The sequence below is a fragment of the Erythrolamprus reginae genome, chromosome 2, assembly GCF_031021105.1.
Source record: "Erythrolamprus reginae isolate rEryReg1 chromosome 2, rEryReg1.hap1, whole genome shotgun sequence".
Classification (NCBI taxonomy): Eukaryota; Metazoa; Chordata; class Lepidosauria; order Squamata; family Dipsadidae; genus Erythrolamprus; species Erythrolamprus reginae.
In genome coordinates, this window is record NC_091951.1 from 155,258,874 (window position 1) to 155,271,727 (window position 12,854).

At 35.7% G+C, this 12,854-nt stretch overlaps 1 protein-coding gene across 5 annotated transcripts in view; it reads right to left on the reverse strand.

Annotated features, from left to right (window-relative positions):
- SPAG9 (sperm associated antigen 9) overlaps window positions 1-12,854 on the reverse strand; it is a 112,591-nt gene that overhangs the window by 51,342 nt on the left and 48,395 nt on the right. For all 5 annotated transcript variants that reach the window (XM_070740030.1, XM_070740032.1, XM_070740031.1 and 2 more), the window contains 6 exons: window positions 10,846-10,903; window positions 8,778-8,930; window positions 8,644-8,695; window positions 7,511-7,641; window positions 4,700-4,756; window positions 2,996-3,169 (listed from right to left, as the gene is read on the reverse strand). In XM_070740030.1, the coding sequence (XP_070596131.1) occupies window positions 2,996-3,169; window positions 4,700-4,756; window positions 7,511-7,641; window positions 8,644-8,695; window positions 8,778-8,930; window positions 10,846-10,903 (625 nt within the window). The remainder of the gene's footprint in view (window positions 1-2,995; window positions 3,170-4,699; window positions 4,757-7,510; window positions 7,642-8,643; window positions 8,696-8,777; window positions 8,931-10,845; window positions 10,904-12,854) is intronic.

Consider the following 12,854-nt stretch of genomic DNA (forward strand, 5'->3'; position numbering starts at 1 on the left):
AATAGCACTCTTGAATTTAAGATAATCCTCCCCTAAAATAGATTATAAAAAAGAAAATAATAATTTGTCTCAATTATTGTATTATCAGTGAATCTAAAATATCCCCATTTTTGAGGAAAAAATTAATAATAATAATAATAATAATAATAATAATAATAATAATAATAATAATTTATTAGATTTGTATGCCGCCCCTCTCCGAAGACTCGGGGCGGCTCACAACAAGCGATAAAACAATATTGTACAGGCACAAATCTAATATTAAGAAAAAACTAAAAAACCCTATCAATTAAAAACCAAACAGCACATACATACCAAACATAAATTATAATAAGCTTGGGGGAAAGGTGTCTCAAATCCCCCATGCCTGGCGGTATAGATGGGTCTTAAGTAGTTTACGGAAGATGAGGAGGGTTTATTGCGATAAATATAGTAATATTTAAATAACAGCATACAAAAAGAGATCATATTTTCTTATTAAAAACGTATTAGTTTCTTATTAGAAACTGCTGTAGCAAAAATTACTTGCACTGAACATGAAATCAACTTCTGCTAATCTAGACCAGTGTTTCCCAACCTTTACAACTTGAAGATATCTGGACTTCAACTCCCAGAATTCCCCAGCCAGCATTCGCCGGCTTGGGAATTCTGGGAGTTGAAGTCCAGATATCTTCAAGTTGCCAAGGTTGGGAAACACTGATCTAGACAATATATTACTATTGTATTTTTGGAAAAAGTTTGTTTCTGAAGGAAGAGGAACATTTTTTCCAGGCTTTTTAAAGCTACAAAATTAATTTGCATGGCAGTAGCCTGAATTTTTTATTTGACTAAAAATACCCTCAACTGATCTGCAGGTAACTTATAGACAATTTTATGCTCTTAAATTATTTTACAAAGTTGCGTTTATAGCATGTTGTTAACTATTCTGAGTATGCTATAACTTGGAACACTGATACTCCCATCCTAAGTAGGATTACCCCTCTTCTGTTTTGTCTCATATTTCGACATCCATAGTATGATTGGAAGCTGGAAATGATGATAGCCAGTATATCCCTTAGCAACTTCTAAGAATTTAAACTTGATGTAATAGGAACTTGTTAACACCAATTTAGATTTCTGTTCCTTATAGAACAGTTATATCATGCCCAGTCCCCAAGATTACTTTTCCAAATGTTACTATCAACTGTAACTATGTCAAAAAGATCTTTTTTGTGTGGGTATTTCATAGCAATTTAGGTATCTTGAAAGATCTTCATAGTAAAATGCAACTTTGTAAAATAATTTAAATTTCTGCCTCTGTCTCTATCTCCCAGCAATTTGCCTCCTTGCAGCTTTAGTTTAAATTTCAATTTTAGCATGTGGCCTGCCTGCAGCTTCAATCAGCTGAGGAATCAGTTACTTGGCTTAAGAGCCTCTATTCTGTTTGCTGCAAGGGGGTAAATTGCTGGGAGGCAGAGGTCAAAGAGAGGGTAGGGGGGTTATATTCGGTATATAAGCACCCAAATTTTTATCCTCTTTTGGGGGGGGGGTAAAAAGGTGTGTCTTATACTCCAAAAAATATGGTATTGAAGCCACATTTCCAAACTATATAAGAGCTTTAATTAGTATAGAGTCACATATAGATTTCCAGAAATATATTGTCCCAATATTGTTCTGTATGTCCATGAGCCGCCTTTTTCAAGTAGAATTATCTGTCTTGTCTGACTTACCCCCAGAATACATTGGAGCACACAGGAAGTGGATGGTCTCTTAAAAACTTTAAAACTTCCTGAAATTCCATTAGGAAGAAATTTAACAAGTACATTTCAAGCTTGCAGAGAACTACTGAGCAGCTTTTCAAATTAAAGGCTTTTCTTGTTTCTGCCAATGTTTCAACAAAAGAATGTGATAGGAGGAGGAGGAGGAGGAGGAGGAGGAGTCATGTCCCTCTCCACCATAAATTACACCTACAAGTATCTGTCAGATTCATGCAAACACAAATAATATTTTTCTTACAGAGGCTGAGTTATTTATGCCTGTATTGCACGTCCCCATTTACGGTATAAAATATAACACTTTGTGCGCTTATGGTCTCTTTTTCACAAAGTTGCTGTCTGCAAATGATATGCAAACTAGATGCTATACATAGAAGCAGTGTTAAAAGAAAGAAGAAAAAACAGTTAAAATAATTTGGGGGGATTGTTTTAGTATGTTATGCTAGATTCAAGTATAACCACAAAAGTTATACTTTAGTGATACTGAGTGAATGCCATAGACTGTAAATTATATAACTTTAGACATATATTTGTTGGCTACATTCTTTGGGCTTATGCAATAGTCAGAACAATATTCAGAACACATCAATAGAAATGCTGGTGACACACACATTTTTTTTTAAAAAGCTCTTACATAAATGTGACTTTACAATAGAATTCCTAGAAATTATCAAACTAGCTTTTTTTCATCATAAAGGATTCTATTGTTTTACATGTCTACAGAAAGACCTTTCAGTTAACTGAAACATAGAGAAAAGTCTCTCTCCATCAGATTATCGATTTCACAAGCAGACTAGTCTAGAAATATGTGTTCTTTACAGTAGTTCAACTTGAGTTATTTTATGTTTTGAAAAGCCACCATCACCACTGTTTTGAATTATGGCTGCAAAATTGTAATAAATATAGCCTTTGAGGGACTTAAAGGACTATAATCCTTTAAGAGAAGATCCACCAGCCTTTTCAGTGTTACATTCTGGGCCAGGTGCAGTTTCAAGACATAGCTTGAATTGCAATAATCCAGTCTAGAGCTAATAAGACATATATCACCACATCTAGATTTGACCTCAAGGAGATATACAATTAGTGCAACAAGGTCGAGCTGGGCAGAAACATTGATACCACCTCAGCATTCAGCACAAATATGAGTCCAGGCATTCCCAGAGTGCAAAGCCCAATCATCAGAAATATATTGACCATGGTCATATACATATTTTTTACTCTGTAAAGAAAACAGAACTTACTCTTCACTGAGGAAATCAAAAGCTTTTGATTTGTCACTTGGTAGCTGCGATAAGGTGCTGCTTCTTTTTTTGACTGAAGGAGTAATGTGTGAGGTTGGTGCATTGTACTTAACATTAACTGGTGGTTCTGGTTTCTTAGCAGTGTTGCCCGATGAACTGAATAATCTGCTAAAACTGGAAGGGGAAAAAAGCAAAAGCACTTGAACACGTAGCCTTTTGATCATCAGAATTTCATACGTGCATGTTCATTGATCACAGTGCCTTACACAAAGCAGGGCAGAAAAGAAGAGCCATTCACTGCTCAATGCAGCCACACCATTAGAAGATAGCTTTGAAGCTCCTCAGAATTTAACCCATTTGATTTCAAGTCAAAAATGTTTTGGGGATAGGTAAAAGCTGGCCGAATGTCTAAAACTGTGGTTCTAAAAGAAGGAATGGTTTTCTCTAAGGATGCCCCAAAAGAACACACCACATATCAAATATGACCAGACTCTAGTCCCTGATAACTAAGGTAGTACTCAGATTATGATAATTTGAAAGTCTGACAGCACTGGGGGGGAAAAGATTTATAAGTAACGCAAACTTTCTGTAGTCATGTGATCAAAAATTGGGTGCTTAGCAACTGGCCCACATTTATGATACCTGAAATGTCCCAGTCATGTTCTCCTGCTCTGAGCAAATGGCTTCAGTTTCAACCTTTCTCGCCTATCTCTCCTACCCTGAATCTGTGCCTTTTGGTTGCTCTGCACAGAATGGCCACTGTATTCTGGCATTGCTGTCTCCCACTGGCATTAATGGTTTCATCTCCCCTGTTGGGATTGCCAGTTCTGTATCCCAAGAGTGGCAGAGTGCTGACTTGCAGTTCTTCTCAGCAGTTTCCTTGTAAGTGGCACATGCACTTCAGAATACACTCAACCCATGAAATTCATCACCTGCCCACTGTTACATCTTTTAGGTCCCTATTGAAGATTGCTCCCTTCACCCATTCCCTCTTGTCTCTTTCCCCTGCTTTTTAAATAAAGATTGTTTTCATCTCTTTTTTAATAACAAAATATGTCCAATTAAACAAAAGTCAAGGGCTATATATCCAAATATATTGGATTATTGTGTTCATAAATCTGTCCTGTAGTAAGGATTTTACAATCTCTGTATATCTGTCCAATACCACAGCAGAAGGTAGGAACAGACAACAGGAGCAGCAATAAAAGTATTATGAAAACACAAACCTGCAGGATTCTGAATCTTTAGCAGCTGAGCCCTGCAATTTTGCCAGTTCGTAACATTTTCATCAACCAAATAATCCTAAATTATTCCTCACAAAAATAAAATAAAAACTCTGAGGACACAGGACAGTCATGCAATCTCTCACGTACAATTTTAGTAATTATAGCTTTAATATTAAACAGAGCAGAAAGCAAACATCTGAACTCTTCAAACAGATTTGGTGAACTGAAATCAGTAGGTTTACAAACAACATGGTTTTAAACTGCCACAATTAGAGTAAGGCAATTATGTTTCGCTGCTAAGTGCATAATAAATGTTTCAGGATGCATCTTACAATATAATTCAGCTTTAACATCTTACCTGTCTGGCATACTAGACAATAAAAGAAAATAATGGGTAGTCATTACTAATTAAAAGGCCCTAAATGAGTAATATTATTTTTAATAAATACAAGTATTTGTATCTCAATACAGTACTTACAACTGCCAAAGACTTGATCTCTTCTTCTCCTGCATAGCTGGATTTTCTCTTGATGCCCTAAAGAAAAAAATTAAAAGCCCAGATTAAAACATCTCACATCTGAGCATTTCATACAGTTGGAAACATGTTGGCATTTTATAAGTAAATACACAATAACAGTTTTCCAAATTCTAAAACAGAATTTGAGATGTAGTCTAAAAAAAAATCACACCTATACATGAGGATAACATTATTTAAGAAAATCAGCATTTGTGCACTGTTGCATCCGCTTTTAAATTCAATTGTCTGTATGAAAATAAAAGTAATTGCAACCATCCGATAAAATAACTAATTCACAACAGTAACAAATACTCACTTGTACAGGTTGAAAGGATACCTACTACATGACAGCAAAATGAATTTGTTTTGCTGCAATATGTAACTGAAGATTTTTCTCATGCAGAATAATTTAATCTAATCATAAAAACTAATTATCTTGTTTTCTGTAAAAACTAAGTGCAAAACAGTAATCTATCAGGCCACTAGATGGCAACAAAATAGGGATGGTGGATATAGTTTACCTTAAATTTTAAAAAATTAGCTCAAATTGGAAAAAGCCAGTTTGGTGTAGGGTTAAGGCAGGGGTGTCAAATCGTCACGGCGGTGTCACATCCTCATGGTGGTGTCACATGACATATCAGGGCTAAACCGGGCATGGCTGTGGGTTGGTTTAAGGATCAGCCCTTGGAGATTATGAGATCTAGTTCTACCTTATGCACAAAGCTGGCTCAGTGACCTTGGGCTGTCAGTCCCTCTCATCCCTAAGAAGAAAACTTCTAAAATCTTACCAAGAAAACCACAAGGGCCAATCCAGGCAGTGACCAAGAATCAACATTGACTTGAGAGTGTTCACATACAACTGCTCACAACTGTTTGCCCTTTTTAAAAAAATACATGCTCAGAAAGGAGCTGAGAAAAGCCAAACAGAGCTGGTGCAAAAGCAGCATGCCTACTGCCAAAAATGGATAATCTTACATATTTAGTAAGAAGGACGGATATTTAATCCACATATTTATCATAGAATCATGGAAACAGAAGGACACTTAAGTCACCAAATTCACCCTGCATTGCTCAGTGCAGGAATTTAAATTAAGGCCTCATAGACAGATGTCTGCATAGCCTTCACACAAGCACATTCAATGAAAAAGAACCATCACCTCTTTGAGTTGTTTATCATGAAATGTTTTTTTCATAAATTAATCTGAAGCCATATGAATTACACAGAAACAGAAACAAACACACACACACACACACACACACGGCAGCAAATATTCTATGCTCTGAAAATTATAATGCAGGTTCAGCACTATGCAACAAGGCTAAAACCAACCAAATATATAACAGAACCTGAAGAATTTAACTGCCTCTGTGTCAAATTCATTTACACCAGAAACACAGCTGTAATCAGTAATCTATTCCTAGAGTGATCATGTCATCTGTCTTACTGCAATTAGAATATCAACTTGGCCAGTTTTAAATCTGAAACAGATTTCATTCAGAAATAGCAACCTGGCATTAGGTCAATTTTCTATAAATGGAATGCTGCTTCCCAGTGGCATCCCACCCAGAAGTAGCTGTTACGAAACTAGTCCACTCCCACAGCAGAAACTGGATTAAACTTCTAAGCACCAAGTACCACATTCACTTTAGCTTTCCACATTAGCCATTCCTTTTTTTTCTTTTCCTTATGTTCCCACTCTGCCTTTCTTCTGCTGCTGCTCTTGCAACAACTTTCTTGCTTCTTCCATCCCAACAGAATACATAAAATAATAAAACCCATTTTTTTTTCTCCTGCTGTTTTTCATATCTCATTTCTTAAGTGAAAACCAGTCTGGTATAGTGGTTAAGAGGCCAGGCTGGAAACCTCGAGTCCACGGGTTCTATGCATAGAGACCTTCTTTGGCAAGGTTACCCAACTGGGTAACTTTGGGTCAGTCACTCTGTCTCTCAGTTCTAGGAAGGTGGTCATGACAAACTACATCTGAAATCTTATCAAGGAAACTGCAGGGGCCTGACCATGCATTTATTGTTGGATGCTTTTCCATTCATTTTCTTAAAATCTAACAAAAATTAATCTTGTCCACTGATGAAAACTTGCCTACATAAATTAATTAATCTTAAACTAGTTTATATCTATAAAAGTACCAAAACACATATGTCATAATAATTCTGTAAACCTTTAACAGTGCTAATGGTTTTTTTTAAATAAATCCCTTTTGTGAAATGTTTATGTAAAAAAAAACAAATACAGTAAAGAATTGCTTTTAGAAAGAAATAAGCATTTCTCTCATGCATAATAAACAAAATATAAGGAAAAACATTAACAAATCAAAGCATTACTATACCATTGAAAAAACAAAAAATCACATAAAATTGACACAACAACAAGAAAATTGAAAGGTTGTATATATGTAATAAATATGTAACATTTATTAAAAGGAAGTTATTCCTTTTTGTATTATGTATGAGCTGCAAGTCAATTACACTACCTTTTAGGTGGTGCAGATTCTAAGTAATGATACCAAACATTGTATGTATAAAGCAAGATGCTTTATTCTTTTTCTTTTTCCTTTTTTCTCTTCTCTTTATCTGTATGTAGTGTATATATTCCTGTTTTGTCATTTTTTCTTATTATATGTTTTAATGTATATATTTAATAAAGTCTTTTTAATATATATATATATATATATATATATATATATATATATATATATATATATATATATATGACTTGTTTGATCTGTCTGCAACATTACCAAAAATGGCACTTGCCTTATCATCTCCGTCCATCGCACTGCTTCTTGAAGCTCCATTAGCCTTTCTTTGTACTGATTCCGTTCCATGAGAACCCGGGCCATCTCAACTCGAGTGAATCGTTTTCTCTGAGCAGTAGGAATATCACTCTGCAGAGTTGGAAATATACCAAGCATGCTTAATAAAGTAGACCGGGAAGCACAAAAACCTGCTTTATACAGTTTTTACAGTATGGGTAATCCTTGATTTACAACCACAATTTACAGTCCCAAATTTCCATTGCTAAGCAAGACAATTACTAAGTGTGTTATGTCCCATTTTACCACCTTTCTTGCCATGGCTGTTAAGTGAATCTTACTTCCCCATTGACTTTTGCTTGTCAGAGGGTCAAAAAAAGTGATCATGTGACCCAGAATACTGCATCCATCATAAATACATGTCAATTGTCTTTTTTTTTCCCTAGATACAATAACTTAGAAGGGGAGAGAGGCAGGAGGAAAGCAGGTAAGAGGGAGAGAGGGAGAAAGAAGGTAGAGGGAAGAGAGGGAGATAGAGCGAGGTGAGTAGTATAAAATATAGAAGGAAAACAGATGGGAGATAAAAGTATAAAAGGTGCAAATTTAGGATTTTTGCTTATGGCATTTTGAATAAATGTGTAAGTATGTAATGGTTTAATATTATGATATATGTATGGATGCAAAGTTTGTGGGGGGGAAACCCATGTCAATTATCAAGCATCCAAATTTATATTATGTGATCGTGATGATGATGTAATAGTTGTTAACTATCAAAAACAGTCATAAATTACTTCTTTTCAGTGGGGTTGTAATTTCAAATGGTCACTAAACAGATGGTTGTAGATTGAGAACTACTAGTTCAGAGCTTTACAGGTAAGTGTGAATGTTGAGACTAGTGAGGGGAAAGGGGTCTCAAGACCAGTTTGGCCCAAATGGAGGAAAACATCTTTTAGAATCTCTATAATTCCCACACACAGACCAACAGAGTATGTTACAGGATTGGCATACACAAGCAACCTGTAAACTCACATTTCTCTACAATAATGCCACAGAAAACTAGGAGGCTCAACCCAATTATAGTACTGTAAGAATAAGAGAAAACGTAGATCCAATGTTATTAGTATGAATACATACATCATCCTCTTCCTTTGATTTTTGCCTTGCTTCTTCGGCTTCTGCACGGGCTCTAAACAAGATGAATTAATCAAATTAGTCCAAGAGTTTTTCTAAGAAACTCACTGTAACACATTCAAGAATTTTATGCTCACTTTCTAAGCTCTTCCTCCAACTCCTTATTCTTCTCTTCAAGCTTTTGTTTGGCTAGTTTTACAGCTTCCAATTCTCCTTTCAGCACATCCTTCTCACATGTCAATTCATCAACTTTTGCTATTAAGTCATTCTTCACCACATTCAAGGCATTTCTAGAATACAGATGTTTGCAATTAAATCACTTTTAACAATAGTCATTGATAGAAATAATGTCACTTGCCAATTTATCATCATCACAGCAACATACACAACAAATACATAAGGTACATGGCATACAATAAATATAAGCAAAAAAATTTTAAACGGTTTTACATTTTAATTATTTTTCTATTTCTATTATTTTTCTAAGTGAAGACAATATACTTCATAAAGGTCTTTTGAGCAAAAAAATCTGGTACAATCAAATATTCTGAAGTATAAACCTCATTTCCAATTTTTTTTCTCTTCAACTGTAATCGTGGATTATCATGCACAAACTAAACATTCACAAAAGCAAAAACTTCAGGTGTGATAGGAAGTCACATCTTGTTGTTTATATATAGCATATGGTAAGCAGAGTAGTCTTAAAACTAAACACTCCTTAGTGCTTAATTATATTTTAAGTCAGTATCCCAGCAGCAATAAATATCATTATAGAAAATATATGAATGATTTTGATTATCCTATAGCTACTGTCAGTAAACAGAATGAAACCACATCCAGTGTTCAGATTTCTAAATCTTTTATAATTCAGTGGCTCTATTAATAAAATATTTATAAAGTTGTAGACTGATAAAAGACTTGGAAATGTATATTTATATAGCAATATTTGTATTTGTAGGATAGAAACATAGAACCATAGAAGACTGATGGCAGAAAAAGACCTCATGGTCCATCTAGTCTGCCCTTATACTATTTCCTGTATTTTATCTTACAATGGATATATGTTTATCCCAGGCATGTTTAAATTCAGTTACTGTGGATTTACCAACCACGTCTGCTGGAAGTTTGTTCCAAGGATCTACTACTCTTTCAGTAAAATAATATTTTCTCACATTGCTTTTGATCTTTCCCCCAACTTCAGATTGTGTCCCCTTGTTCTTGTGTTCACTTTCCTATTAAAAACACTTCCCTCCTGTACCTTATTTAACCCTTTAACATATTTAAATGTTTCGATCATGTCCCCCCTTTTCCTTCAGACTATACATAGAAACATAGAAGACATTTTATTCCTCTTACATCAAGGAAACACTACATCAATCATCATGTATCTTTCACAAAATTCTATGCATGTATACATGTGTCATTACACACAAGACTTAGAGAAAATAATTACCACCTTAGTTTTGGGAGAGGAAAACAAGGGGGAAAAATTCTGCCTCTGCCTATCAACGTCACCTGGTCAGCTTCAGCATATTACTTCATTGGTTGTAAGTGTGCGTACACACTCTCTTCGCTTACACATGCCTCATTAGGACTGCTAAGCAGGTTCAAAACCACAGCTGATCATCAGAATAAAACAGGCGAAGAGCAAAAGCAGTAAATCAAGGCAGCAGCTGTTCTCAGTTGCCAGTTTGGGCTTTGTGCCCCAAATTTTCAAACTCCAAACACTCCATTTTAAAGCCAATTAAGAATACGGGGATCACCAAACCACATCACTGCCAATCGCTGCCCGAAAATGCAATGTGACAGAGGCCAAAAACAGGGAGTGTGGAGGCCTAAAATGTAATGCACGAAGGCAGTGGTCAGCGGCAATGTGCTTTGGTGATCCCTGTAGCCTTGAACAGCTCTCAAACGGAGTGTTTGCAGACTGAAAACGCAAGGCACAAAGCCTAAAAATGCAAGCCCCTGTCTGTAGCAATCTCTGTAGCCAGGGAGAGGACGCAGAGGCTGAAGGGCGCCGGATGGGCGGGATTACATTCGGAGTATAAGATGCACCCAAATTTTCAGCCTCTTGGGGAGGAAAATAGTGTCTTCTACTCCAAAAAATACAGTATACTCCTTATTACACAGCAACTCGTGGGCATAAAATATATTTAATTAAAGAAACAGGTTAATGTATCTAAAAATGGATAAATGATTACTCACTTGGTTTCGAGTAGTTGTGTATTTTCTAGGATAAGGTTTTCAACTTCACGTCCCATTCCTTTCAAAAACCGTAGAGAATAAAAAAAGCATTAAGAAAACAGAAATGTCCTTTAACAACTGCAAGTTTTAACAACTGCACTGATCAGCATATTCAGCATGTGCTCTGGAGCTCACAATTCTACCGCACAATTAAGACATCTCATTCATTCCCATGGAATTTTCCTATCATCTTATACAAATATTTACAGATTTGTATCTTTACTAAAATGAAATAATTTCACAAGCATTCTGTGATCAGAGCACAATGATTATGACCACTGATCAGAAAAGAGTTTTCAGATATCAAGTATTTTGCTCTTGGTTGTAAATGAATCCAGTATGGAGTTCAGTTTTGAAACCCAAATGAGCAAGGCAAAATACTTTTAGTCCAAGCACATAAAACAAAATAAATCCCATCTCATTTGGTAACCACAATACAACAGAGAAATTTTATATTATATAATTTTATACTCAAATAGGTGACACCACGAGAAATACTGAATATAAGAAGCCCAAATGATAAAAAGCCCTTGCAAATGATCCTCAAATGAGATGATGCCTTACCAAAGAAATCATGGTCTTTAAAGCCCATGCATCCCATGAAGAGCAGAAGGAAGAAGAAATATGCAATGAGAACAGTAAAAATGAAGTACAGAACAGTGAAGGCTGAGAATTTGAAACATGGGCGACTTCAGGGTAAAGCCAGCATTAAATGGCTGCAGCAAGGTATGTAGAGCAGCAAGACAAACAGTTAAAAGAGAGCCATTTCTAGATCAATGATCATCCAATCCAGCCTCCCACTTCTTAGAGAAACTATCAGAGATCTCTCCAAAAATCACAACAGGCCTGATAGGAAGAAAATCCCATCCCCAATACGGCAGTATTCAGAAATACTGATAAAACCAGCTCACATTTCACTATCAGAACTGATAATAGCAACCGTTGCTACCTTTAATGCAAATGAATTTAGATGTGAAATATGGATTACCTGTCCTCTTTTGTTTTTCCCTCAATAACCTCCTTTAATATTTTTTAAATAAATGTGACATTAAAATGACTGAAATGATGCTCAGTTTAATGAGATGATTCCAAGTAATTTACGGCAAAAAACAACTCTAATCAAGTCGTTAGAAACCTCATCAACTAAACCATGCTTAATTATTTAAAGCATTGTATCGCATTCCAATTCTTCTAAAGTAAAAAACACTTAAAACTTTTTCTTGAAGAAAATGCTCTTAGCCATAAAAGTTTCCTATATTTTTACTCTCTTTTTTTTGCACCATTGTATCAAAATTTATTATTAATTGGATTTCTATGCTGTCCCTCTCTGAGGAAAATTGCATATATTTAATGGAATGCAAGATAGAGAAGACTACACATTAGTACAAGAGTTATCTTTTGAAAGGGTGCAGTATAATATGAATATTTCTGATGTTTGACTTTTAATTGGGCCTTTTTACACAAACCTAATCATAGGTTAATCATTTTGGGTTGTTTTAATTGGAAGTTACCCACATGTACACCCATTCATATTTAATAATATTTAATCCCAGCGACCAATTAGGTCCCACAGAGTGGGCCTTCTCCGGGTCCCGTCAACTAAACAATGCCGGTTGGCGGGTCCCAGGGGAAGAGCCTTCTCTGTGGCGGCACCGGCTCTCTGGAACCAACTCCCCCCGGAGATTAGAACTGCCCCTACTCTTCCTGCCTTCCGAAAACTCCTTAAGACCCACCTTTGCCGTCAGGCATGGGGAAACTAAACATCTCCCCTGGGCACGTTAATTTATACATGGTATGCTTGTGTGTGTGTTTGCTATTACATGGGGTTTTTCTTAAATCGTTAAATATTTTAATTAATTGGATTGTTGTGACTGTTTTGCTTGTTGTGAGCCGCCCCGAGTCTTCGGAGAGGGGCGGCATACAAGTCCAACTAATAAATAAATAAATAAATAAATAAATAAAATAAAAGA